The 26,320-nt window shown below is 50.4% G+C and overlaps 1 protein-coding gene across 1 annotated transcript in view; it reads right to left on the bottom strand.

Annotated features, from left to right (window-relative positions):
* PLXND1 (plexin D1) overlaps positions 1–26,320 on the bottom strand; it is an 80,890-nt gene that overhangs the window by 30,372 nt on the left and 24,198 nt on the right. The window contains exons 5-19 of the mRNA XM_083795530.1: positions 25,837–25,966; positions 25,361–25,535; positions 23,765–23,873; positions 22,637–22,739; positions 18,075–18,179; positions 16,141–16,230; positions 15,181–15,274; positions 12,625–12,788; positions 11,069–11,220; positions 10,698–10,797; positions 7,220–7,359; positions 6,281–6,448; positions 3,362–3,452; positions 2,786–3,061; positions 1,720–1,869 (exon numbers count right to left, since the gene is read on the bottom strand). Coding sequence (XP_083651656.1) covers positions 1,720–1,869; positions 2,786–3,061; positions 3,362–3,452; positions 6,281–6,448; positions 7,220–7,359; positions 10,698–10,797; positions 11,069–11,220; positions 12,625–12,788; positions 15,181–15,274; positions 16,141–16,230; positions 18,075–18,179; positions 22,637–22,739; positions 23,765–23,873; positions 25,361–25,535; positions 25,837–25,966 — 2,047 coding nt within the window. The remainder of the gene's footprint in view (positions 1–1,719; positions 1,870–2,785; positions 3,062–3,361; positions 3,453–6,280; positions 6,449–7,219; positions 7,360–10,697; positions 10,798–11,068; positions 11,221–12,624; positions 12,789–15,180; positions 15,275–16,140; positions 16,231–18,074; positions 18,180–22,636; positions 22,740–23,764; positions 23,874–25,360; positions 25,536–25,836; positions 25,967–26,320) is intronic.

A 26,320-nucleotide genomic window follows, 5' to 3' on the forward strand; every position in this document is an offset into this window, starting at 1 on the left:
CGCAGCTCCTGCTGCCCGTGCGACCTGTGGGCGCTGTCATGGCCCAAGAGCACGGCCACGGAACGGGCACCCTCAGGACCATGGCTGGAACAGAGATCAACAGCAGGACATGCTCTGAAGGGCTGTTTTCCCTCACTGCAGATGTGAGCTCTACAACAAAGTCTGGGCAGTCACAGCAGGCATTTCAGCTCACCAGAAGAATTTGCATCAGCCAGTGAGCCGGTGGGACTTCTGCAGGCTCCGATAACTGCCAGCGATGCAGATCAGGTAGGAACCATTGAGCAAATCTGGCCCCGTGCTACCAAAGCTATTAAAAGTATGTTATAAAGGCAGCTGTTGCCTATGAAATGTCCAGCAGGCAATAACTCAAACCACACATGAAGGTTTAGTAAGTGCACACAGAGATGAATGCAAGCTGATTATTTAGCTGCACTCTCACTGTTGGTACACTTAATAGCTATGCAATACTTCAGTGCTGGGTATCATTCTCCTGCTTCCTAAGGATCTACTGGGGCATTACCCTGAATGATTTACGTCAAACCCCAAACTAGCAAACTCATAAATTCCCTTTGTTCCCCAAGGGGATTTCTCTGTTTCTCAGTTCTCACTAAAAGCCAAAATTACCCTATTTAAAATTTCCATTCAAATGTCTTAGGAAATCCTGCTACTTCTGCATTTCCATGTTTCCAGTTTGCAACAGAATTTCACATGCAACAGACCACAACCAGCACGCTGGATAACCTCACCAGTGAGCTGGTGCTACATCATTGTGCTCACCTTCTGGGCAGTGCAAGTCCACAGTTGCCCCAAATCCCTCTGCACTCGTCCTCCCCCTGCCCACACCATGAGCTTCTGCCCACTTGGTATTAACCCATCAAAGGGACAACCTCAGCTGAGAGAGAGGATGCAAGTTCCCAGACCATGGAGATGGAGGCATTTCCTCTCCAAGTATGAAGAGCTGTAACCACATCCCTGTATGGCAGTGGGCTGCATACGAAATGAGAGAAACTGAGGGAAAGAACAGCAGGAAGTCAAGCCCTCTATGGAAAAAAGACCGTAACAAGGTTTTGGGAGTTTTGCAGACACTTAAAGACAAATGACAGTCCTGAATACCAAGCTCTCTGCAGTGACGTAACGGTGACCCTGGGAAGAACCCTGAAACTACCCAGGCCTGGGTACTCCCATGCTCACCACAGGCACCCATCTCCAGTGGTTTGTTGCAGAGCAGTAAGGTTCAGGTCTTCATCTCCGCTTGTAGCTCTTCTGCTGGCAATAGGAGGCCTGATGACTGAAAACTGTGTGGAAAACCCCAAACTCATCTCACAAGGGCCAGAAAGAAAATTACTGCAAGTGACAAAAAATCACATGCGTGGGATTTTACAGTGCCTTACAAGAGCTGAGAAGATCTCCTGCTCACAAATTACAGCAAAATTAATTCAATGTTCAACTGCCCGTGACCAATGGCTGGGAGCATGGCAGCCCTCCTCCATGACCTGGGGCAGCTTCAGCATGCCCTACATCCCACCACACAAGGAAGCCTTGAGACACCTGGAAGCACAGCGTGTTTTGTCCATCCTTCCGTCCATGCGGCTTTCTGCCAGGCTGCCTGTGAGCGGCTCTGTCCAGCCGCGACTTCACGACCGACTCCCTGGCATGCAGGGCATGCAGCACCAACCCCTTCTGCCTAGCAAGCGCAGCCTGAAGGCTTCTGGCACTTACCGTCACTGGTAGCTGTCTTTCCGAGGTGCTCAGGGACTCGTTTACAGAGCAGTGAATGACTTTGTCTGAAACAATCTGGATTTCGCATGAGATAAGACCAATTTTCACTTGGTACTCATTGCTTTCCAGGCCCAGGTTGTCAGGCTCTTTCTAAAGACAAAAATAAAATCAGGATGACAATCTCCAGAGTAGCAGTTGGAATTGCAGTGGGTTTTCCTGCTTTTCATTCTGTATTCCCTGCTGTTTTTCAGGCTTGGGAACACTCTCCCTCTCCGAGAACATTTTTCCAGCACTCCATAGGAAACCCAGAACTAAGCCATTCCCCATTTTCCTGTTTCCCATTCCACACTCAGCATGGTGCATGGGACGAGCAAGCCCCTCTCGGAACCTGGGAAAATCTGCCTTTGATCTACCCTGGCTGAGCTCTGCAGATAAGGATCTGAGCATCCACCTGGGAGGGGGAAGGATGTACAACACAGGAGACAGCGAGGGGATGTGACTGCAGGGCCTGAGAAAGGGGGAGTGTGCTTCTGAAGCACGTTGCAACCAGTGAGGATATCCTGCAGTGAACAATGGCCTTTGAATTAGTGCTGCACATTGTACAAGCCACTCTGAATTGCTGTACCCCGACTTCCTTGTTAACTGAGCTGATAGCAGCAGCCAAAACAGAAGAATGCATGACTTGCTTCTGCAGGAATAAATATCTATTGTCAGGACCTTCTGGAGTACCTGCCTGATTTCACGCCAGTACATTATTGTTCTTTTTCACGTATCTGGCATTTTATTTAGCTGCTTGCTATTACATCCTTCAAGCACAGCTCTCTGTTGTGATGCCTCAAAGAGCATCGCCGGACAGGCTGCATCTCCTGGTGAACAGGAGGCAGGCGCGGCAGGCTAAGCATGAGCTGCCTGCCTGTGCACAACTCCTGCCTCTCCCACCCTCATCTACCACCTTTACTGGGGCTGTGGACAGACACTGTACTAGTCCTCCATTAGGCTGAAAAGCTTCCCGGTGAGGGACAGCAACGCCACTGAAGAAGCAGAGCTGTAAATACCACTCCCTTACGTGTATAACCAGTGTCAAGGGCTCGCCAGGGTGGTGCTTGATCCACTTCTCCTTCTTGGCTGTGAAGAACTGGGGGTCAGCATAGTACTCCAGGCTGAACTTGCTGATGTGCAGGGCCTCCTCTGGGTACATCTCCTCATCCAGAGCTGGGCGGTCGTCCGTGTAGAGGCGACCATTGAGATAGAAATCGACGGGTGCAGGTTTACTCCCCGCAGTGATGTTGGACGCAGCAGGAGAGGGGCAGGTGATCACAGTGTCAGTGTGAACCTTACAGCTCTGAAAGCACGTGAGAATACATCCATCAAAAAAGGCATCCTGAGTGCCCTCACCCACCCAGGCACCGCTCAGCATCAAGCACACTGATAGCACCAAGGACATGGTTGATAACAATGATTACTGCGTGGGCATAAATTAGGCCTGTCACTCTGCTGGGCTAAGGATCATAACATTTTCATCCTTGCTCCCAGCCCAATCTGCAGCACGGACTAAGGCTCATCTTCATACCCCAAATGTCGCTGGGCACAGGGCATGCATCCCTGCTCCCAGTTACTGGGTGACATAGAGCAGGGCACCCACCGTTTGCTCTCTGCCAATGCCACGGACCACCATGGACACGTTCTGGACGAGCGCAAAGCCTCTTCCTTCCAGGGTGATGATCCTGCCCCCGCTTTGAAGACAAGGGAAAAAAGAGAGGGTGATTGCAGAAGAGTTGCTCTTGATGCCTTGATGCCAGCACACAGCATCGAGGCACAAGGGCTGGGTCTCACCTCCTGTCATTCTCCCACGGATGTCTCCCAGCTGTGTGAGCAGAAAATGTAACCCAACAGTCAAAGACCTCCTCTTACTTGCCACAAGCATCTACGCTGCTGCTGAGGTAGAAGGGAAGGAAGGAGGAGCAGCTGTCCTCATGGAAAGGGGCGATCTCTTCCTGCAGCACACTGTTCCCTTTGCTCCCTTTGCCCAGAGGAGCAGCCTGCCTCTGCGTGCCCAGGGTACAAGCACATTGCCCGGGCCACCAGTGGTGTAAGAGGTTAACCTCTGACATGGCAAAGAGCAAGGGGATATTCCCTGTCCCTGCCCCACAGTGACCCACAAAGAACTCTAAGTCCTGGGGAGAGAAGAGACCCCTGTGAGGTTGACATGGCTTCTGCATCTCCCAGTCACTTCTGATTTAGATCAAAATGTGAAAATTGTTTTGTGTTTTGGTTCTGCTGCCTGGGGAATGTGAAATATGGGCCTCAACGTGTAGCCAATTAGTGACGGTAACAAAAGGGCTTGCTACATACAAGACTGCTAGGCAAAACAAGGGGTGGAGAGCAAGCAACAGCTCTTCTGCTCTGGACAGCAGAAGTATCCTGGTTTCAGCTGGGATAGAGTTAATTTTCTTCACAGTAACTGGCATGTTGCTGTGTTTGGGATTTAGGATGAGAATAATGCAGATAACACACTGATGGTTTAGTTGTTGCAGAAGAGTGCTTGCACTAAGTCAAGGACTTTTCAGCTTCTCGTACTGCCTTGCCAGCAAGGAGGCTGGGGGTGCACGAAAGCTGGGAGGGGGCAGAGCCAGGACAGCTCACCCAAACTGGCCAGAGGGATGTTCCGCACCATGCTGAACTACAGACTGGGGGAGCTGGCAGGGGGGCTCGGGGACTGGCTGGGCACTGGTCAGCAGGTGGTGAGCGATTGCATTGTGCATCACTTGTTTTGTATATTATTATTATTACTATTTTATTCCTTCTTTTCTGTCCTATTAAACCGTCATTATCTCAGCCCCTGAGTTTTAACTTTTTTTTTCTGATTCTCTCCCCCATCCTGCTGCAGTGAAGTGAGCAAACTGAGCGGGAAAGTGTGGTGCTGTGCTGCCTGCCAGGTTAAGCCACAACAAGCTATCCCCTGAATTTACCTTCCCCTTTCTCGGTATCATGCTCAACATTTGAAGTATCTGTCAGGGAACAGCCAGGACTTACAGACCCTATTATCTCAAGAACACACTATATTCAGTGAGTTTGGGTCCAAGGCCCTAAGAAATCTCTTCCAGTGCTGTAGATACTACCATGTAGACCTAAGTTTCTAACTAAGTGCCCGTCACACCTGCAAACTAGTTTACAACTTCTGTTCTGTTTTAAACTTTGCTTGCACAGATCATTTTAGCAATCTTAAGATAAATCTAATATAAATCAGATCCAGCTGCATTTTTACACAGCTATTGACCTTTCAGAGTCAGTGCCCCAGCAACACAACAGAGCAGTCAGAACACATCAGTGACCAGGCAGTCTGAAGAGAGAGGCTGCTGTCTCTCAGTGGTCTGAAATTTGGAGACTGATGTAAATACTAAGAAAGCAGACTAAGGTGATGGAGAAATACCCTGGTGGTTTCCCTTTTGACTGTGGGCAGTGACATTCTTCCACTGTCTCTGTGTTTAGATACAGCTCTTGCCACTCAGCATAATTTGCAAGCCGGCTGGGAGCTGAGGTTGGCTGAGTCACGGCTGTGCCTTGTTATTAACTTTCCCACAGCCTGCATCTTTGGCTCTGCGTTTGGGAATGCCGAGACACAGCTTTGCTCCAAGGGGAGCAGATCATTGGAGTCTGCTGCATGCTCGCGCCCTGAGCGTGCTGCCTTCACTGCTGTCCTGGAGGCACCAGCGCTGGATTCTCAGATTTCTTGGTCAGCCTTAGGTTTGCCAGGCTCCACAGCTGAGGAAGGTGGGATTTCACCAAAGGAACAGCAGCCTGAGAGCTCCATGGAGAAATGTGAAATTAAAAGCAACACGCTTTAAAAATGAAATATGGTGGCCTCGGGGAATGCTGAACACCATAATAGCAAATCTCAGCTACCCTTCAGCAGTTTTATTGCCAAGAAAAATCTTTGGGGTCTCATACAGCCCCCATCTGAAACTCCCTAAAGCACCTACCAGGTGCAGACAGTACAGTTATCAAGGCTGATTTTTTCCATGTCCCATATGCACTGAAATGAGCTACAGCCAGCCTTGGTGCAAGAGACCTCTTCTACTCCAGAGCTGGGTGCCCTGCAGTGCCCCTTTCATACCTGCCTGCGAGGCAATGGGTCAGGCCCCAGGGCTGAGAAAACCCCTTTCTGCCTGCAAGACCCTCCTCCCAGCCTGGAGCCAACCCTCTCCTTTGCAGGCAGATGCAGACGGGAGCTTGCTCTGAAATGGAAGTTGTGATGCTGAACAGCACGCCACAGGGCCCAGATTGCACACCCTGCCTCCTGGCTGCATTTTAATACTGCTGGGGCTCTGGACATGGGGTTTGCTCAGAAGCTGCTCTGTGTCTGGGTGGCTTGAAACACAGAGAGAGCTCACATTGCCTGCAGTGGGCCACATCAGGATACTCCACTTAGCTCTGCACTTTGATGAGACCGCAATGTTCACATTTGCATCCAGCAAAATTAAGAGGCTGATTTCAACAAGAGCCACGAAAGGATGGACACCAATGGCAAACTTGGCTGCCTCTGCTGGAGGGGAGATCTCACCTGATCTGGCTCTTTTTGGGGTTGATGTCGGTTATAATCGGGTTCTTCTCATACTTGAACGTGATGTTGTAGCTGGCACAAGACCTGTTCTCAAACTGGACGCAGACTCTCACAGCCGTGGTGAGCTCGGCAGATGGCATGGTGCAGGTGATGGTGCTGTCATTGCGGCTGCACAGGGGAAGGCAGGGCATGCTGCAGCGCGGGGGAGCCAGGCACCACCGACCTGAGCTCCCCTGGAAGCGAGGCGGTCGGCAGACAGGCACGGAGTGTCGAGTCACATGCCAACTGCCCACCAGTTATATTACCCACAAATGAACAATTCTAATCATACACTATCCCAGGCTGCCAGACTGATTTCCCATATAGTCAACAGAAAAGGGCAGGCTCCTACTTCTCCACACGGGCAGCACAGGAGCCTGTATGAGGAGGGTTGTCTTCCCACCGGAGGGCTGTGGCAGAAGCAGGACCCTGGCTGGGCAGGTGCCTTCTACCTCCAGCAGACATGGGAACAAAGCCTGTGTCTGCTTCGCTCCCAGGGTTTCAATCCCGATCCCAAACCACCTGAGGGGCCCAGCACCACTGTGAATCCGGCATGAGAACCACTTTGCTGCTGGCCACAGCCACCACGTCGCAGCAACACCAACACAGGCGCTTTGCCAGGGACGCTCGCCCCACCCCACTGCCAGCAGCTGCACCGCAGCTCTGCGCCTCCGCCCCACGGACACGGGGCTGGTGGGGTGCTGGGATGGAGAGGGCGGCAGGCAAGGGGCTGGTCGGGATGCTGCGCTAGCTCCAAGGCCAGCAGCCGCATGCAGTGCCCACCACCCACCACCCACCACCCGGCTCTGCTGGGGACAACATCATCTGTCTAACGCTCCAGCTCTTATCACTAGCTGACAACAGCGAGGTCCGAGCGCCAGCCCGCAGAGCCATCCCCACCTGAGGTCTGTGCACTGCCTGGAGCCGTTGACAAGGACGCGGAGCTCAGAGCCAACGTCCAGCCTGCTGCCTCTGATGGTCACTCTGGTTCCTCCAGCCTTTGGGCCGTTCGGGGGAGCTATGGACTGCACCACAGGAAGCTAAAAATAGAGGGAGAACTTAATTGTTTTCTAGCCTGGTAAATTCAAAATCAGGTACTCCAGAGTGCACATGGGAATTGCCGCAGTAAATTTAAGTATCCAGCATTGTGAGGTTTTCAAACACCAACACGGCAAAAGCTTTTGCTGGCTTGGTTTCAGAGCAAGGGGAGAGGCACAAGTGCTGAGGAGTGAGACTGCATATAAACTCTGTGACTCTCAACAGTCCCTAAATTCTGGCTATAAATGACACGAGTGCAAACTGGAGCCCAGGATGCCACCAATCCCTTGAGATTTCCAACGCAGAGTCCAGAGCTGGGAGGCAGCAACTCAAGATCCATCAGGGTGGGAAATTTCTCATTCATTACAACTCCCACCATTTCTGTCCTTCCACATCCATTTCCTCCTGAATGCAAAGCTAATGCTAAAGCCCTGCTGGATGATGGCCTTGAGATCTGTGAAAACAGACACCTGGGTCTAGATAATTGAATATCAAACTCCTTCTTAAGGAAGCTTCAAACTCCAGTCTCTTGAGGCAACAGGAACTAAGGGGGAAGTTACTTAGTCTCTCACCATTTTCAGCAGAAATCACCATGTATGTTATCTGCATTTGCAGCCCCTGGAAATCTCCCTGAGATTCATGAGCCTGAGGCTCTGATGACTAACACAGCGCTGAGCCCTCATGTCGCTACACAGAGCACCCCAAGAGAGTCTTCTGGGCAACCTTCCTGCTCCATTTTGGATAGAACACTGAAGGCATAGCAAATAATTGCTTCAAGACCCTTCCATAAAGGACTTGGTAATTCCCTGTCAAACACCACAGAACCCTGGAGGCACCAGACCTGCAGAGATGCAGAGCGTGGCTGCAGCCTGCCCACTGCTATGGCCCATCCTCCTGCAGCTGCAGAGAACAAAATCACCCAGAGGCTGGCTGAAGTACACGTGGGTAAGCTGCTTCGCACCGCCTGGTGCTGATGTGCCTCCCTGTCAATCTCAGCTGCATAAACATGCTTATTAATAGCTATCCTTGCCCTTGTCCTACACTCATACTGCTTTTATTCCTCCACAGCCATTTTCTCTGTTGTTTCTGTTTGTTACCCATTTCCACAGGATTTGTTTGTTAATTTGTATTTCTCTGAGTGTCTGTAGGCAGCTGTCTCCTGCCCTTGGCCACTAACCTATGTATTCAACAGCACAGTTACAACAGCAACAGAGAGGATTATTCATGTTCCCAAAGCCCTCCAGCTCTTCTCCTCAGCAACAGCCAGTGGCTACTGCTCTGAGTATACTGCCCGCATTCATTGCTTCCATCGCAACCTTTGCAAATTCAGCTTATTAGGCAAATTCAGCTTATCTATATCCTGCTATAATGTCCTGGAAAAGTCTCTGGAACACATTTCTCCCTTCTCCTCAGGAGTTACAGCCAAACTGTCTCTCCTAGATGTCTAATAGCAACTTCGATGAACATTGCACACAAACAATATTTGTTATTCTACGAAGGATCAGTACTTCTTTGCAAAGGCTGTTCTAAAAGTCTTATAAAGTTTTTCAGGTTAACTGATATTAACGCTCACCTTCAGATCTCACTGACACCAGCCTTATGTGATGGAGCCTACTCTATTTTCAGATCATTTTATCTAAGAAGAGAACCAAGAAATCTGACAACATTGCTTCATTTGCAAGCGGTGTGGAAGTCCCAGTGTGGAAGGTGACAGCAGCTACACATGGTGCAGCTTCACTCCCCCAACATGCTCACACAGCAAGGCATCATCTCATCTGTTTTCAAGCTTTGCTGAGAAGAAGGCTGACCAGGCTGAGATGAACAGACACAAGACAGCTTGCTGCTGTGGCACTTGAGCAGAAACATCTCTCCCTGCTCCCCAGGAAGGGGAGCCTTTGCCATAAGCCTGCGAGGAGCTGGCACAGACTTGGTTCACATTCAGAGACTGGCTTTTGCTTTTCTTACTTTCTTTAGTGCTGGTGTTTTTACAGGTGTTTCCTGAGAGGGCTTTTCCTTGGATGCTAAGAAGCTGTTGAGCCTTTTTCCACTCTTCAGGTCCTTCTCTTTGTTAACAGGACAATTGGCCCTGCAGCAGGTGATGTGACTCCTTTTCTGGAGGCAACACACACATCCTGATGACTCATGCACCAGAAATCCCAAACCCAAGGTCTGTACTGGGTCATACCCCATTTCTACCTTGTTCCACTCCACACTGCAGGACCTCTTAAATATTTTGGATGTGAACATGAACTGGAAGCTGGGAATGGGTACCAAAGCAAACACCCTCCCAGGAAGTAGTGCTGAGCCAGCCCTGGCAATGCCCTTCCCCTCGCCAGGTCCCTCCTTGATGGGTGCTGCCAGCCTTGGCTCTGCTACAGAACACTGGAAGGGCTGTGCCTGTGTCAACCTAAATACCTACCAGGCAATCAGCTACAAGGGTGGGGGGATGGAGCTCATTGATCCTGTCTTAAATTCTTCACAATAGCTACCAGGAATCGAATGTCATTTCCTGGGGTTCAAGTCTTCTTTCAAGCCACTAGACTGCAGTATAGTCTATTCTTCTCCAGAAAAAGCAACAGCATAAGCACAAAGACTCCAAGTAAACAGCATGCCCTCGGCACCCACCCTGTTGTGTTGGCCCTGGATGCATGGGGCTACTCGTGAATAGCGTCTAGCCAGAGATGAGGGTGCTTGTAGGAAAGAGAAGAGCTGCATGGATTTCTTTTAGGTTTACAGAGACTAAAGTCATCTCTGTGCAATGGCACAGTGCAAAGCTATAAAGGGCTTTTCTTTTCATAATGACACGGGGTTAGCTCAAGTCTAATCCCTACACAGGATTCTCATGCAAAAACTAAGACAATCTCTGCAGCAAAAACCATCAGTTCTAAACAGTGTGAGTTCATGGTACATAACTTACATAGCAAGAAGAGACTTTGCGATTCGCATAAAATCTCACAGGTCATAATGGCACTTTAGCAAAAGAAGAGGAAGAAAAATGAACTCCTTTTTATAGCAGGAGAAGCAGAAATACAAGTAGGATAAGTGAGAAAACATTTCAAGAGTTGAGACTGGAAGCTAGGTTTCTTGATGCAAATTGTGTGCCATAACACCTTGGCTGCAATCCTGCTTCTCGCTCTCAAGCTTGCATTTGCTAGACATTGTTCAGGTAGCTAAAGGTAAGAGAAAACTTCATCTGCTCTTCAAAGACTCTGACAAGTTTTCTCATAGATCCTCTTTCCTAAGCCAACGGGGGGCCTGAGGGCTCTAGGATTTTTTTAAGGGGTATGAGGCACATAAACATGAGAGTCACCGAAGAAGCATCCAGTAGGCAGTCACTCACCACGTAGGAGTATCTCTCCTTGGACTTTCCTTCCCGGCTGACGTTAACAGTTACCACATCAGAAAACACCTCCGGAGCCTCTCCGGTCTGGCACACGATCCTGCAGGCCAGAAGGAGGGGGGTTCGCAGGCGGGCACGGGTGCAGAAGCCACCTCGCCCCAGCAGAGCCAGGCAGAACCCTGGCTGCAGACGGGGCCTGGCAGGCGCCGGGGGCTGCTCCCAGCCCGGCTGCCGCCCTGCCCCATGCCTCGTGCACCGTGCCCCAAGCCCTCCCAAAGTTGGTGAGGAGCCGGCCAGCTGGAGAGGGTGAAGGGCCCACCGTGTCCCATCCCACCCCACACCATCCCCTCCCCAGCTTGTCCCACACTCACGCCTCAGAGACGACGTATCTGTGCGGCAGCGGCGCGCAGGGCACGCTCCCTATCCTGACAGCGCCGCGGATGTCGCTGAAGCGGCGGCCCAGGTTCCTCCCTCGGATGGTCAGCAGGGTGCCCCCCTCCAGCGGCCCGCGCAGTGGCTCGATCTGCTGGCACCAAGGGAGAGGTTGGAGGCGAACCACCAGAAGCTTCTTGCTTCAGCCCCTGAGCTGTCCCTGTGCCTGTGTCGAGGTCCCGCTTGGCCTCCCACGAGGGAGGACCTGCTGCTCATGCCACGGCTGCCCTGCGGCATGCCTGGCACCAGGGGCCCTGCGCTGCAGATTTGTAAACGAGGGGTCACGCCGTGGGCTGGCTTTGGTGCCGGGGCTTGGCCAGGGGTTACTCCAGCCGCAAGCACATCTGGGGTGAAACATCATCCCTTCTCTCCACACAGCAGCTTCAAACAGAGGTGGCGAGAGACAAACCCAGCGACGCGGAAACCTAGAGGAAGGATGCCAGCGCACTGGAAAGAGACAGCCCTGCCACCACATTTTTAAGGGCTGTCCTGAACAGAGCAGGGTCTTTCAGGACAAAAACAACAAAAAAAAAGGGGTTCTGTGACCTGGAGCATGGCCAAGATACCAGAGGATTCAGATTTACCATCTACTATTTGCTAAGGAAATAGCAACAGAGCTGTGGCGCTCTGCAACCTGAACTGTGGTTTCCTTCCATTATTTTCTGGCAAGGTGCAGATAACACTTGATATGTATTGGGGAAGGAGTGGCTCATGGGGGAGCAGCTCTCTCCCGTAATAGGGAATAGGCAGACAGTGGGGATCCTGCAGCCCGTCCACATAGTGTTACAGTGTGTGGATTTTAAGCAGGTATCACTACATGCCTCCTGAAGAACAGAGACACCAGATCTTTGCCAATTTTGAAAAAATTGCAAGGGCTGTTTTCCCACTCCAGCCTCGTCTCCGTTCCCAGTGAGCTTGTTTTAAGATTTGCTCCATATACTTTCTTTGCTACTCATCAGGGACAAATTTGTTGGCTCATAGCATACATCTAAGCAGAACTCCAGATCCAAATGCCCCCTCAAACATTAATTCAACTGCAATTTAAATAAAACTTGTTTCAAAATGCATAATGCCAAAAGGTCCCTCTGCCACTGTTAATCTCAGCAGAACTGCAGAGCACATGCGTTTGGAGATAGGGCTCACGTTCACCTTTCAGCTATATACCAATAAGTGCTATTTCTAATAAGAATCCTTCAGCTGTTCCTACAAATCTTTCTTGATTTTATCAACCCCAGGACCCCTAGCACATTTTGATTGTGCTGTTGTTTTTCCCAATAACATGATGAAGATTGGATCTTGTCACTAGCGAGATGCCTTTGGCATATACTTTCGGGTGACTTAACAGCACAAAAAGTCAGTGAATAATTCAGCACTGGTCTTGACCTTGCCTTTTGTCAGGGATACAGAATGGCTCCTCGTCTGTCCCCTGGCCTGGGACAGCACAGCCACTGCCTGCCCTGCCACACCCGCCCTCCACACTGCATTCGAGTCTCACCTTCTTAATCTCGGGAGCTGGGCACATGTCTGAGATCTGGGGGGACTCGGTGCTCAGCCTGCAGCTGGAGCTGCTCTCGCTCCAGACACAGCGGTGTCCCAGGTCCTCTCTGCCCAGGCACTGCGAGCAGTCAGCGCTTCCAGTCCCACAGTTGTACACCTCCACTAGACCACAAGAGACAACAGAAAAGTGAGCTCCTGGGCCAGACACTTCCATAGCTTCGCTTAGATTTAGGCAGTCTAACACACACCCCCCATGGCTATATTAATCCAAGTAACAGCCCAAATCCAGTGGAATAGCAGAAGCGCTTGTATGTTCAGCAAAGATGAGGCAGTGTTTGGCTGCTATCCTGAAGATTTCCCAGAAGGACTGGGTGCTTTTTCTCACTGCAATATAATTTAGCACTTTCTTTTCCTCTTTTTTTTCCCCCCTTGAAAAACAAACACCACCCAAACTCGGAACCTTTTGTCAATTTGTGCTACATGTTTCCAATTCTCAGCATCCACATGGGAAGCTGCTTGGCAAAGCTGGCTTCATCCTGTTAGCAAAGCAATCACATTGCTTCCATACTCTGGGACACAAATGTGATTGTTACAATGCTTTGTACAATGTTTACATTCCCTTTCCTTCCCCCTGGTGACCACGGGCTCTCTTCATCAATTTCTCCCTTCAGATCTGCTCAGCTCAGCTTCCAAATCATTTTCCTACAAGGCTTTCACCTCTTCATTAGCTGGTGCCCTAGGTTACATTTCCTTTCCAGCCCAAAGCCTGCTGCCACTGGAGTGTGGGCATCCGCTGAGATAAACAGCCAGAAACATTCAGGAAACGTTGCTTTCACACCCTTTTCCCCAGAGGAGAGTTTGCAGGAGAACATAAAATAAAGAAACAGTCACGTTTGACACTTTGTTCACAGGAGGATCTCAAAGTGCTTCATAAACAACTAACGAGTCCCTCAGCCTTCAACGGTCTGTCTGTCTCATCCTAACAAAGCGTCACTGGCACTGAGGAACTCTGCCATGCTCCACAAAAAAACTGAGCTTACTTCACTGCGTTTTGTGTCTACCAGTGAGTTACATGTGTTGGCTTTCCACCCAACAGCAATGAGCTGTGATTCCTTCAGTGATCTACCGAAACACAGTTTACAAGAAAAGCTAATAAATATTGGGAAATACTGGAAAATAACAGTAATTCCATTAAGGACAGAATAAAAGATATACACATTTATAATTGGCCAAGCAGCTCTTTGTCTCTGCTAGCAAGTAAGCCTCCCTAATTCAACTGCACCAATCTGCTCAAGGCAAGGAGGAGCCAGAAAGCTGTAGCACTCCCACAGGATCTCAAAATATTCTGGCAAATTCAAACTGAGTAAACACGGGCCACAGAAGTCAAATCTTTTTCCTGCAGGAGGAGATGTGGATTTCACACTCTGCACTGTCTTCCAAGCTCCCAGTAATGCTCATGTTTAGAATTAAGAATCTTCTGTTGCAATCAACATGATCTTACCTCAAATGTCCTACCCCTCTTCCCGGGTTACCTCTGTACCTTAAAAACACTGATACCCTCTCCTTTCTGCAAGGAAATAATGGCTCATGCTTGGCCTATGCATGTGTTTCAAAAATTACTCCACCCATGTGGAGTGCTTTGCAAGATGCGTCTCCTTTACATGCTGGGATTTAATACCAGGAAACGTTTTTAACCTGGGTCAGTGACTGATGGCGTTAATGTCCCTCCACATACTACAGCTATCCTCCAAAGATAATCTCACATTTAAGGAACTAGCTCTCCTTTGCATCTAGTGTAGATCAGTTCCTTCTACCAAAATTACTGACACTGGTGAGAGGGAAAGGAGCCCAGAGACGCTGCAAGCAGCTGTAGCATGTAGTTAGGTGAAGCACTGAGCCCAGACCAGGCAGGGGGAGGAGGCTGTTGTGCAAGCACTGGCTCTGCTGCCTGGGCTGGGCTTGTCCTATCTAAATGCCTTGTTTGGGTGCGCTTTTCATCTGACTTTTTGCTTTCCTCACTTAATTTGCTGATGTAGCATGGGCTTTTTTAAGAATCCAAGCATTCTTCCCAGAGACAGAGAGCGGGCCAGGGGTGAAATGTGTTTACACGTTTTATTCTTTCTCAGCACAGGACAAAAAAAAATGCTCGATTTTTACAGCATGAGGAACCTGGATACCATGCTCCTGGGACAGCGCACGGCAGGGCCCTTTCCCGCCCCTTATCTCCTTGGGAAGCATTCCTCTGCTGACCCGGGACAACCCCCTGCGCTGCCGGGACCGAGAGCCGGCAGGCCAGAAACACTCTCAAGGACAGGGCTTGAGTTTTCCTGGGTGTAAAGTAGATGTCTGCGGGTGCGAGTCTGCCTGGTTTCTGCATACGTCTGCATGCACGCGAGGCTGGGTAAATACAATTTCTGCATGTGCCTGAGAGAAAGAAAAGGGCTGTGCCCATCTGAGCCGCAATCTCTCTCCTGAACCCGTAAACTTTGCCAGGATTTTAGAATCATTCAAGCTGACCGGATGAGAGCAGAATAAAAATATTTTCAACTCAGACCTGTCATCATCTCTGGACTGTCGATAAATCTGTCTGGTCTGTCCTTCAGCTGAAGGTTTACTGGGAAGAGATGGCTTTTTTCTGATGTGTGGAGCTGCAGGAAAACACAAATAAACAAAAACTGAGGACATTTAGTAAAATACGAGGTTACATACGCACACTAAACTGACTAACGCTCCTCTTGATGCTCCTCTTACCACTTCTTCTCAGTACAGGACAGTCTCATCTGTAGCTGAGAAAGAAAGGCAGGGGTATTTTCTGTCTTAATTGTTTGCTGAGGTCTCAACAAAAGGCAAACAGGCACAGTACACACAGTGGTGAGAGCAGAGCTCTGGTTTGCTGATATTTTTAGTAGAAACGGACAGGAAAATTAAAAGCCTGGCCAAGTGCTGAGCCACAATACAGGGTTTTGCAGGTGACGGGATGGGGAAGGCCTCCTCTCCAGCCTCTACTCTAAATATTCCCATAGGTGGGAGCCCGAATGTTTGCTGCATTTCCGAAGTGTACTTTGTCCTCCAAAAACTGCACACCGTTCTTTGGTAAGTGCCTGAGCATTTTCTCAGACCAAATCCTATTTCGGACATAGAGCAACAGAATTAGCAACACTGGAAGGTGGCCAAATTTTTTTCTGTCTGTTTTACTGAACTCAACCCATTTAAAAAGGTAAAACAGGCAGCTCCTTCCCAAAACCCCAGTGGAGCACGGACTGAAGCTGCTGCAGATAATCCACGAGACACAGCATCGTCGACCTGTGAACGCCCTTCCAGCCATCGGCAAGCGCAAAGAGCCTCTTGTTGGGGAAGTTAGCCTGGTTTGTGCTTTTTTCAGCTGGCAGTGGAGGATGGGAGGGGGGAAGAAGGGTCCCAGCTGCCGGGTGGGGGGCTCGGGGGCAAGACCCTTGCTGCCCTCCAGTCCTGCCCCTCAGCACAGCAGGGGCTGGCAGCTGCACCCCCGACTCACCAGCACGTGGACGCACTCCACAGCGGAGGAGTTCACCCAGCGGGCTTCGAACGTCCTGTCTGTCCCAAAATGGCACTCCAGGGCTGTCTCCTGGGGGGGAGGAAAACAAAGGGCTGAAGAGCCGCAATCGGTTTTTTTTTGCAGTTCTCCATCAAAACCGATGGTTGCAACAAGTGCTGTGCCTTACCTTGCTTCTGCCACAAATGCCTGGGCTGTGTTTGAAGGTCAGAGAGATCAAAACCCAACACTGCAAACAGGCCTGGGGCTTGTGCCCGATGAATCCTGCTGCGTTACACAGCAGCAGGCACATTGGCTGCAGGCTGAGCATGGTGCATGGAGCCGCTCTGCCCCTGGCTCTCACCCCGTTTGCTGCTGTGAAGCATCATGGCCAGGCGTGGGGCGGCTGCTCCCGCAGACAGGGCCCCATGGCAAGTGCAGCACACGAGATGAGCCTGGCCAGGCTACGTTCCCATAACCCCTGCTGGGGCATTCAGAGCTCGAGCTGCAGCGTGCTCCAAGAGCCAGTGTGTCCCAAGCAGCCTTGCGCATGCCAGACTGAACACCAGTCAGTGATTTGAGCTCAAAACCGTCTTTCTTCTCCTCCCAACAACTGCACCAAGCAAATCTCTAATTCAAATGAGGACCTAGCTGGGAGTATGTTCAAAGGCAGATTTTTCCATTCTGCTTTACTGATAACACAAGCGATGGTATCCTGCCCGCAGTTGCTGTTGTGTCCTCATACTGCAGGAAAAACTCCTATCTCCAAGCAGGCCGATGCTCCATCACTACTGAGGTCTAAATACTCTTTGAAAGTGGATGGATCTGATAAAAGACATGAAAGACAGCACCAGACTCCTGGCAGGGAGCTACTGGCTCAGTGAGCACACCCACAGCATCAGGAGGGGAACAGGCATCTCCTTCGGGGAGATGCATGCGCGCAGGCAATTGGTGCCTCTCCGGCCATGCAGCAGCCCCAGCGGACATCCCCGATGTCCCAGCCCTGGCAGCACTCAGGATCCCACATGCGGAGGGCAACAGGGAAGGGATCCCTGCCAGCACCCTGGGATAGCCTTGCAGATGGTGGCAGGAGGAAGACGGAGCCTCACCAGCTGCCCCTGGGGACAGAGGAGCCTCAGCCCCTTTCCTGCTGACTTCATTTCCTATCAGGTTACATGTGGTATTGCTTCCTCTCTAGCCACCTCCAGCATCCTCAGAGGAAGAAGGATTTCTCGCCCTTTTTTGCTGATTGCAGAGGAACACATTCGTGTTTACAAAGGCCGGACCTTGTGCAGGAAACGGCAGCCCAAGCCAGGGCAGGGAAGAGCTCATTCGTGGTGTGCCGAAGGGGCAAGGTCTGCAGCAGCCGTGCTAACACAGCGCCTGGCTGCGCCCTCCTGCTGCCCCCAGAGAGGCGAGCCTCACAGCTGCACCCGCAGTTCCAAACCCTTTCATCTCTCAGAGAGGAGTTACCTGGCTGCCCAGTGTATGGGCACCCTCCATAGAGATGCTGCAAACGTGTCCCACAGGCCCTAAAAAAGACTTGTCCCAGATGATACAGAGCAATCTTCTACAAATACCAGAGCTTAGTCACATATTTTCCCAGTGCCCAGCTTCTAGGGAAGCTCAAATTCCTCTGGATTCTCATGGTGTGAAACATCTCAGAAAACAGCATTAAATGTCCACTCCCACTTTTCACCCTATTACAATTCCCATGCCAGAAAACTGCATGGAAAAGGACTTTTTCACAAAAAAAGAACTCCGCAGTGACCACCAGAAGTTAAGTTACAACATGTTTCCTTGCTGTATTCCCACCAATTGCTTAGCCAGCACAGGGCATCCTGCCCACTGCTCTGGGCTTTATCTTTGCACTTTCATTTCTGGATCACCATGTGAGCTCATCTGAACCTTTCCATTCTCTCAAGAAACTCATTTACCTTCGAGAAAGTTGCATTAGCCAGTGAGATCGTAATGTCCTGAGAAGTTCCTGTGGGCATTGGGTCCAAAGAGACAGGTACAATCCGTGGACAGTCAATTTTCTTCTGTTACGTACAAAACAAGAAAAAAAAAAAAAAGAGATGTTAGCAGAATGCATGTTGAGCATCTGCAGTGACAAGGCAAGAAAAAGTGTCAGGACCCCTGATAAAATTAATTTCACTAAATCTTTAAAGACAGATGACAGTGCAACCCAAAACAGTGAAATACCACAATGGCACCATGACACAGGGACCAGTAGCCACACACGGAAACTTCCTCCCTGAGCCACCAGCTTTATGTCCAGCCTTAAAAGCTGCCCATCTGCCAGCCCAGCCAACCTCTCCAGGATGGCTCAGCCACAGTCATGGGCTGGCAGCGCAGGCGGGAGGAGAGGAGCAGGAGTTCAGGAATTCCCCCTTGCTCCTGCCAGGGGGCCTCTGCCAGCACAGGGGCATCAGGGGCCCCAGAGGAGCTGTCACTCCTGGACCTCTCATCCTTCTGCACTGGAGTAGATGTACTCCCCGCCAAAACACAGACCTGCACGTGCTTCACAGCTGCCAGTCTGGGCAGCTCCCTTTTTACACACACACAAGTGTTAGAAGCTGGGGCTGGAGTGACACTAAAAGGGTGCACTGCAGCCTACAAGGGCAGATCTGCTGGCATGACGCCGATGTCTCATATGCTGCAACACTCATATGCTTGCAGAAATATGTCTCATTTCTGCAAGCCCCTGCAGAGATTTCCCTTTCCAGAGGTCTCCCTCCTGCACGCTGTTATTTCAGAAGTGTGGGGGTTTGTGCATGTGCACGCAGAGGAAAGGGTATAGCAAGCTGTAGGGGCCTTCAGGAAGGGGACTGCAGCAGGAGGACAGCTGAAATGAAAAGCCTAAATGAAGCTGAAAAATAATTTTGAAAGGTCATCTGTCCCCCTACTTTTGTTCTCACTTTAAATTGATGGCTCAGATACTGGAGCTGACTCAGAATTCAATTCTACGACAAGCCCATCCTGTTCTCTCATGAGATGTAAATTACACTGCAAAACTACAGCAAAAATTAAGCTAGATTCTCCACTGCCCCAGGGTATATCCAGATTAATGTCTTTGACAGTGGAGCCATTGGGGTAAAAGACAACAAAATATTTGGCCTATTACACAGAATAATTTTCAGCAGGCAAGATTTCCTCTTTGCTTGCACTAGAGGCTGCCCCACTGAGGCTGCTGCTGCTCCTGATGTGTGCAGAGAGGCAAGAGCCTGGCGCCAAGATGCATGGCAGAGCATCCCTGGTGCCAGGCATGCAATGGACAGGAGGTTCCTCCCCTGCCCTCCCCGCAGTGAGCGGTGGAGCTACCAGGGAACTGTCTGAAAGTGCTTGTTTGACTGTGGAAAACACGATTCGTTTCTTATCATGACGCTCATCTTAACCAAGCACAGTTGGTGCTGCCTAAACAAGGAGATTAAGTAACAGAGATGCACATGATAAGAGAAGTAAAACAACAGAGCAAAGCAATGGAGAGAGATTTCAGTCCCAAGCTGCCTCAAGGAGAATCAAAAGAGTTAAAATAAAACCAGTGGGGCTACCACTGGAAATTCATGCTAATGCTCCTATGGCCTGGTGTGTCCTTGCATGTCACATAGCTTGCTAGATAAATACACTTTAGAGGACTGATTAACTCGTCGTCTTGCAGTCCCTTCTCCTGCTGTTCATCAGCAGCTAGAAATAGAGCTTTCCAGCTGACTGTATCGTTCATGTCTGGATCAGGGCGAAGGGTCTGAGTGCTTAAAATGCTGCGGATGAAGTCAGTATGATGCTTGCTTCCCGGTGGACCGGTTTTCAGGTGCAACCACACGAGCAATGGTTTATTTGCCAACAGCTCAGACTGCAGCTCGAGGAGCCCTGTTTCCAGGGCTACAGAGCACCTTACCCTGCAGGCTGCTCCCTGCAGTCGGTGGGGACAGTGCTCAGGAAGAGCACAGAGATAAAAGGGGGATGTGCCTAAACTGGCTGCGACATCCAGCCAAACTGTAGCTCTGGAGCAAGGCACCAGAGGCAAATGAGGAAGGTCAGCCGCAGCTGCCCTCACCACGAAGGTGCCTCGGGCTCTCGCCCGCTGCTCTTCCCAGTGCGCGAGCTGACGGGCGCACGAGGGAAGGCTCCGTGCTCTGGGCACGCACGGCCGCTCCAGACCCCTGCCCGCAGCCCTGTGCCCTGGCGAGACAGCTGCCCTGGGAGGAGAGGTGGCTACACCATGCCATGCTGTCCCATCCCGTCTGCACGGCCTGGGGGCATGGAACTGGTGCCAGGCAGGCGAGGTGCAGCCGTGCCAGCACCCGCGGGATCCCCTGCCTGGCCGGGACGCCGGGGCTGTGCTGCGGCAAACACTTCTTGCTTCGCTGCATAGCCGCTTGCCCCGTCACGCTTCAAGAAGCGTCTGCACTTATGTGAAAGGGCACAAATTATTTCAGGCAGTTTTTGCATTTCCCAGTAACATTGCAGGTTACGCAGTGATTTGACAAGGAAAGCAAAAAGTCAATCCAGTAACACAGGGCCTTCTTTAGCAGTCCTCTAACAGACAGCCCCAGCTCTTCCTTTAGGTCTAATGAGAACCGTCCTGTGCACCAGACACGACAAAAAACACTGATCACTCTGCGGTCCTCGGCCACCTCCATAGCTGGCTGCCCCTCCCCACTGCCCCTGACCCACAGCCGAAGTGTCCCGGAGCGAGGCTGTGCACAAGGACCCCTGCCCCGCACGGAGCCGGCAGCGGCCCCTGGAGCCCGCTCACAGCTGCCCGTGTCTGGGCACGGGACCGAGCGGCACCATGCAGCGTCTGTGCATCCGCCCCATGTGCTGAGCACTGAATGGCGAAGATTTTCAACTGCTCAGCTCCCATCCATACAGCAAGATAAAATGCCAGGTATTTTATGGAGCTTGGGAAATTTGCTAAGCAAAGGGTACTTTATTAAACCGTTCATTATGAACAGTTAAGATATTCACAAGAAAGCACAATCCATTCAGAAACAATTCACAAAGCAGAAGAAATATGTCCTGCATTCCCAAGGAACAATCAAACAGCTGTGACCCACCAGTGGCAGGAAACATTTCATATTGTTCTCACAGCAGACAATACTGTACAGAGTTGCCATGTGTTGACCGTATCTGCCTGCCCCGTCCCAGGCACTTGGAGCATCCTACCCGCTTCCTGCCAAAGGGGAGAGGGTGCAAAGGGCTGGCTCCAGGGTCTGACACGGGGCCAAACTCCTCACGGCAATGAGCTCGGAGAGCCTCTGGAAGAGTTTAGATGAGGCTCAGCAAACCAGTGCCAAAGGAATATTCAATTTACAGTGCAAAAGCTTGGCTTACATCTACAGCAGATTGATTGCTAAAAAGCCAATTTTATTTAAATTAACTTCAATTTAAATTTCAGAAGCAGGAACACACCAAGCCTCTGGGTTATTAAAAACCATAATTTGGAAAGGGGTGATTTTCTCCTTCAGATGAGTACCGCCAGTGGTGCTCTAGCAAATTATTAACATACCACAACAGCCGAGTCAAAGCTAACTGAATTGTAAAGTACTGATACATTTATTACTCAAACCCAGGCATCCCAGGATGTAGAGAACTAGCAGCATTACTCCAGACTTCAGTGGTGATAAAGAACCAAAGGGCAGAGGCTGCTGAAGCCTCTGAGGGAGCTTGAATGCCCTCGCCAGACTGTTAGCCGCTGGCACACATGCACAGGTCTCTGGGCCGGTGGCTGGGGAGCCAGGAGGACACACAGTTCAGCTCGGCACGGCACGGCACAGCACAGCAGAGCTCGGCACGGCTCGGCACGGCACAGCGTGGCACAGCGCAGCACAGCTCGACACAGCTCAGCTGCAGCTGACCCACCCCGCACGTCCCCCTCCTCAACACCAGCAGCCTGGGACAAGCCATGACTGTGCTGCTGTGGCCAGCAAGGAGCGGGTAGAGACCATGCTGAGGCTGGTGCCCAGGGAGCCCACGAGGACCGGTCCCCCCATGGGGCCGTGCGACGTCTCACAGGTGCAGCCAGCACTCACAGCCTGCCCCAGGCCCCTTTTCTCACAGGAGGCCATTCACCTCCTCTAACTTCTGCTCCCCTGCCTTTAAAAGGGGATCAAAATGCACTGCGTGGCAGTCTGAACACTGCAGCGTGCTTGCACGTGCTACATGAAGTGTGTCTCAGCCCGGGGACCACGCGGTGAGGCTGCGAGCGCCCTTGCCATTGTCCCCGTGCCCGGCAGCACGGCCAGCACAGCACGGGGCAGCAAGGCTTCGATCGGAGCTGCCCTCGCCACCCCCCTGCCAGGCGCCCTGGGGACGAGGTGGGTCTGCACCCCAGGACGCATCAGGGACACAGAGAGGATTGGTCCCTGGGGCTGCCCCACACCACAGCGAGCAAAACGGAGGCCATCGACCTGCGTCGCCTGGGAGAAAGACGGTGACAGCAACAGCACGGCAGTATAGGAGCTCTCATAAAACAGCAACATCTGATGGGTCTTACCTTCATCTGCAGTGCGTCCTCACACTCTGAGCGGTTGGAGACACACATGTACTTGGAGGGGCACCAGTAACACTTCCACTTGGTTGAGAGGCAGCTGGTGCACCTGAAACACCAAAGGTGCAATGAGAACAGTAGATTTCAGGCTGCTCAGCGGAGCCAAATCAGAGTCACACACTAAATCTTCACACATTGTGTTCAGTCTTTGATGTGGCTAGGAAAAAAACATTTATCGCAGGCACTGGCATTTTCTCTCCTCCTTTCTCTGGAGCTCACTGGGGACACACAGAGCTGCCCGTCCCCAGCGCTCCCCACAGGGAGCACCCAAGTGTCACTGCCTGCAGTGCGACCACCCTGGCTGCAGGCCACGGACAGGCTTGGAGCCACCAGCTCTGGTCTCCCCCTGTGCAGCCAGAAATGCTTTCATCCCGTCACCAGGTGGGCTTGCAGTTCCCAGTCGTGCCGTGCATGCTGTTGGACCCCCAGTGGGCAGGACCGGGGGATCACCATGGCAGGCTGCGCCGTGACGCTCTTCCAACAGGAGCACGGTCAGGGGGCAGGCGCCAGGACATCCCCACGGCTGGCAGCCCCCTCCCCACGGCCCAGTGCTGCCCTCATGCTCCGGCCGAGCCCCCGGCGACATCTCCATCGCCCACCACTGTGCCATGAGTAACCCACGGGAGCAGGGAGTGGACACGGGCCTCAGCAACCCCACAGGCATCGCGAGGGAGGCCAGTTCGGCTGCCTGAGGGTTAACAGAACAAGTTTTAAATAAAAATATTATTGCTGTTTAAAAAAGCCAACATGTCCAGATGGCTTAAGATGCCGCTAGGACCCTTCTTTGTAAATCCCTGGCAGCGCAGCAGCCGCATTCCTGCCAAATCCTGCCCAGGCCCCCCAGCGTCCCGCTGGCAGGGGCTGTGCTCGCTCAATTAACCCTGGGCGGGGGGGCCTTCACCAGCCTCTGCACACCTTTCTGGCCTCATATCGTCAGATTTGCCCATTTGCATGGTGCACAGGAGCAGAAGACACAGGCACAGCAGAGCTGTCGCCATCCTGCCCGCACCCAGCCACCGCCCTCCCCACCGTGGCACCAGGCAGCTCCACCACATGCAAACCCAGATCACTTACGCTCTCTTTGGGTAAATGTTTCCAGTTCTTTTGCAATCATAGATGGTGAAATTGGCCCGGATAATATTTTTGCTGTTGACCCGGAGAGCAGTTTCAACAATCACGTGGTCTGAGAGAATCAAGCCAAAGAATACTGGATTGCAAGAGCCTCACTCATTCGTGCTCGCTTTTAGAAGACAAGACAGACCCTTGGGAAAACAACGGCTAAATCTGATTTGTTTTCTCTAGGGTTTCCTCTGAGCTGGATTTCAGAGCTTGGACTATTCATCTTGTGCCCTCTGACTTCAAGTTCTTCCCTCTTAAATCAATGCTTTACATCTCCCTCACCAAAAGAACATTGCGACTTTCAGCAGAAAATTCCAGTGTGTTGTGCAAGTGTTAATTAGCAGAGTTAATTATTGTCTTCTCTAACAGTAGGTGTTAAATCGTATTTTTTTAAAAATGTGGTAATTAAAACATGTTAGTTAACATGTTTTAAAACCCCGCTCACTTTCCCCATGACAACAAACCCATAGAGTGAGTGGAAATCCCTTTTTTGGCTACACAGTTCTGCTATGCTAGGTCCCCCCTCCCCCCAGAAAAATTGCCTTTTTTTTTTTTCTTTCCCAATTTTGCCATATAAGCAGAGGGACAAGAGACAATGTCTCTTTCAGAATATGTACAATAAATCAGTGCATTGGATTCCAGAAATTCATTTCGACATTGCCGTAACCAACAATACAGAACAGTTAATAATCTTCCATTCTTTGGATAGCTATGGAGAAAAACAATGCAGCTTTATAAACTTGCCTATGAAAAATGGGATTTTCAAAAGGACTAGCTAATTCTTCTCCTACTGAAGTCAATCATCTTCAATAGAGCATTCACTCCAGGCTTGAAAGATAAAAATTTAACAAGCACTGAATTCTGGTAGGAAGCACCAAACCTCTCAGAGGGGCATCGAAATGGGGCTGTACCCAACATCGAGCTCTGGAAGCCGGAGTGCAAGGCTCATCTGACTTCAACCACAGCTGCAGGTGCCCATCTCCTCTGGAGCACTGCTCTACGTAACCTCAAGATGGGCATCACGTTCTGGATGCATCTAAAACCAGGGGGAATACTGGAAGATCTCAGTCTGCTTTTTGGTTGCATAAATGGGAGTAGAGTTTCTGAGCTGTCTTTAGGTACGCATTTGCTCTTCTTCCAGAACTTCTCCTGAAGAGCACTGTATGTTTCGAAGTGAGATTAAGCAAAAGCAATTGAAAGTATCAATATAAGTAGCCATATTATTTCCACAGGGCTAAACCTTTTTTGTTTTAGTGCTTATTGAATCTAAAACAGAAGCTTTAATGAGATAAAACTTAATAAAATAAGCACAGGAATGGGCTTTTAAATTCTGCTGTTAGAACAAAAATTGATAGATATGACATACTGTCAATTCATGTTAAGATGGTGGAACACCCACGCTTTAAAGTCATGTGCCCTGTGAAACAGAAGCAGCTTGTGTCTCTTTTCCCCTATGCATTATATGCACATACAACTGCGATAAAAAAGCCTATGAAAGACTATTTCTGTAAAAGTGCCTAGAATGAACTGAGCTTATTTCCCGCCACATACCTTGGTCGTCTGGAAATGCTGGATATTTCTCACGTGGAAGTAAACTGCAATAAATAAATTGGTTTGCATAATCTCCCGCAACTCTCGCTACCGTGTGGATATTATTTCCATAATCGCATGAAATGTTTGTTCCATTTAGGTTTGGAATAGTCCCATTTATTTGTATTATCAGGGCCTATAATTGGGGAAAAAAATCAGTTATTAGCTTAGAAAATCATATTTAGAATTTGTCAGTGTTTTACAAGGTTTGCATAGTTTAGCAACTCCGAAACAAGTCCACAGATAGCTGTTTTCTTTCGTATTGCACATTTTGAACTCTAAAAAGCCATGTGCATACAAAAACCTGCTTTAGCCCACCTCAGAACTGCACAGAGCGGTGCTGCACCGGGGCACGCAGGTGTCTGTCAGCCCTGAGAGCAGGTAATGACTCTGTGTAATGCCACATACTATTAATTTAGTATTGACATCAAACGTACCGGTTTCTCTTTGTCAATATTAATCTCAGGCTCCAAGATGGTCATGGAAGGGCACTGCTGCACTCCTTCACTTGCACTCGCCCAGAAATTGGCCTCTGTGAAGTTCGTACACTCTTGCTGCAGAGAACACCTGTAGCGCACATGCAAACAATTTGTGGTTGATTATTTTCAAAACAGTTGATAAAAACGTTGACATCCCTGTGATGAAAGAGCCTGAGAAAAATCCCATGTCTACATCTTTTTCCCCCATCCACTCAGTTAAGCCTAAAGCTTTGCTGCTGTGTTTGAACAGTCTGGTTGCTTGTGCTCCCAGCAGCACCAATGGGGCATTGCATTTTAGGGTAAGCAAGAGCAGGCCACGCTCAATCCACAACACGGGAGGAAAAGGTGACATTTTGTCTGACATCTTCAGTTTGTAAATATGGAGTCTAATTTTGCAAACTCCTATTTGAATGTTGATCGTCTCCAACTCATAAATAATAAT

This window comes from Anser anser, assembly GCF_964211835.1.
Source record: "Anser anser genome assembly, chromosome: 12".
NCBI classification, from domain to species: Eukaryota; Metazoa; Chordata; class Aves; order Anseriformes; family Anatidae; genus Anser; species Anser anser.